At 45.3% G+C, this 1,854-nt stretch overlaps 1 protein-coding gene across 1 annotated transcript in view; it reads right to left on the reverse strand.

Moving 5' to 3' along the window:
- The window catches only part of rorcb (RAR-related orphan receptor C b), a 15,686-nt gene extending 15,063 nt beyond the window's left edge, over nucleotides 1–623 (reverse strand). The window contains exon 1 of the mRNA XM_017422254.3: nucleotides 113–623. Coding sequence (XP_017277743.1) covers nucleotides 113–119 — 7 coding nt within the window. The 5' untranslated portion in view covers nucleotides 120–623. The remainder of the gene's footprint in view (nucleotides 1–112) is intronic.
- Nucleotides 624–1,854: the final 1,231 nt, after the last annotated feature.

Raw genomic sequence — 1,854 nt, forward strand, 5'->3', positions numbered from 1 at the left:
CCCCCCCCCCCCCCCCCCCCCCCCCGTGCGCACACATGTGGCTGCAGATCCAACCCCGCACAAACCCGCACAGTGATCAAAGCTCAAAGCACTTGATGGCAAATCAACTTACCTCTCATTTTTATTTTATTTGGTGTTTTCTTCTCTGGACAGGGCGAGAAAGACTCGGCTACATGGGGTCAGCGGTGAAGAGGTGGAGAGGGTGGGCAGATAAAAAAAGCAGGAAAGGAAAAAGACAATCTGGTTCTGGAAATGTTAACAGCTTTAACAGCCTTAATGGAGAGTCCAAAAAAAAAAAAAAGAGAGAGAGAGAAAAATCAGAAAGTGTCCCAAACTCCTCTCTTTTTTTACCCCCCCTCCTCTTTATCGTTCGATCAAGTTCGAGCAAAATAAAAGAGGGATGGAAGTCTCTCCGGTTCTCATCGTCTCCGTCTGCGCGCGCTGACAAAACAGTCCAGACTCCACTTCGTCTTCTTCTTTCTTCTTCTTCTTCTTTTCCTCCCCTCTGACAGATCAGTCCCACGGTGCAGGAGCGCTGTTCGGATATCCCCCCCCTCACTCTGAGCCTGCTTTCCTCTCAGTCTACCCTGCTAACCTACTTTCTCCAAGCGTGGACTCTCACATGATCTCACCGCCGACAGCTCCTCCCGCGACGCGCGCGCGGCCGAGCACGCGGGAGCGAGTTTAAGGTGGCTGTAGCAGGCAAACTATGGCACTTCATAACAAACAAAGACGCGAGAGAAAAGAAAAAAAAGAAACAAAAAGCTATTGAAACCATGAATTAGGAAGGTAATTAAAGCAGCAATTAGTTCTGCTTTGATACTTCCCTGCCTGGCCTTATTGTTCAGCCCAGTGATGCCATCACCTCCCATAACCTCTCCTCAGGCATGTAGAAAGGTTACAAAGTCGGTCCTGTGTTTGCCAGAGAGATAAGGCTTCATCCAGGATGTTACCTCAGTGAACTTCAGCCAAACTGAAACTGCAGATCATAGATTGTCCTCAGGGGCGCCTCCAAATTTTTTTCTTAAAGGGGGCCATATGGGGTCCACTGGTCCCCCTTCTGAGGCTGGCACACCAAAATCAAGAGCAGTAACACAATTTTAAACAAAACTGTTCTTATACTGTTGTCATACATATGCTATTAAAAATGTGAGTTAAGGAGTCAACTTCTGAAATATAAAATGCTTTATTTCATTTTTCGGATGATATTTTAAACTGAGAGCAGCACGATCACGGCTCAGCTCACTGACGTAGGCCCTCTCTTGTCTTAAAATCACACTCATAATCGTTCCTTGAAAGAATGCACATTGCCTGCTGCCTTAAATGCCAAAAGTATAAACAAAATTCTTGCGTTAAGGCTTTGCGTATGTGTGAGAGATAACCATCAGCTGCTGCCGCGGCATATTTTTGACCAACAAATGTAAAAACGACTGAGTCAGAGACACTTCTATGTTTGCTAAGGTCAGTGTTGTCGACATACATCCAATGATTACTGTTTAAAAGTTTCATTCAAATCCAGTCAGTCGTTCATGACGCATTGTGGTAGCAGTTAGTTTTAAAACAGTGTATCCACTTTGATTTTTTGGCCACGGTGGAGCCGTTAACTTGTCAATCCGGTCCGAATTAAACTTGTCAGTCAAAGAGCTCTCTAAGTCAAGTAAGGTAATAATTGCTGAACTATCCCTTTAAGCTGACTGACTCCAAATTAAGGGCACTTATCTTTGTTTTGGCATCCCTTCTGGCGTGCCGGCTCTAATGATGGCTTACACATTTGGTCAGGAGCTGTTTGGGCGCAGAACTGGCAAACTTTGGTCACATTTGAACCAAACAAAAACACAAACCCGGTTCAGTTTC

Source organism: Kryptolebias marmoratus, linkage group LG20 (assembly GCF_001649575.2).
Source record: "Kryptolebias marmoratus isolate JLee-2015 linkage group LG20, ASM164957v2, whole genome shotgun sequence".
In the NCBI taxonomy this organism is placed as follows: Eukaryota; Metazoa; Chordata; class Actinopteri; order Cyprinodontiformes; family Rivulidae; genus Kryptolebias; species Kryptolebias marmoratus.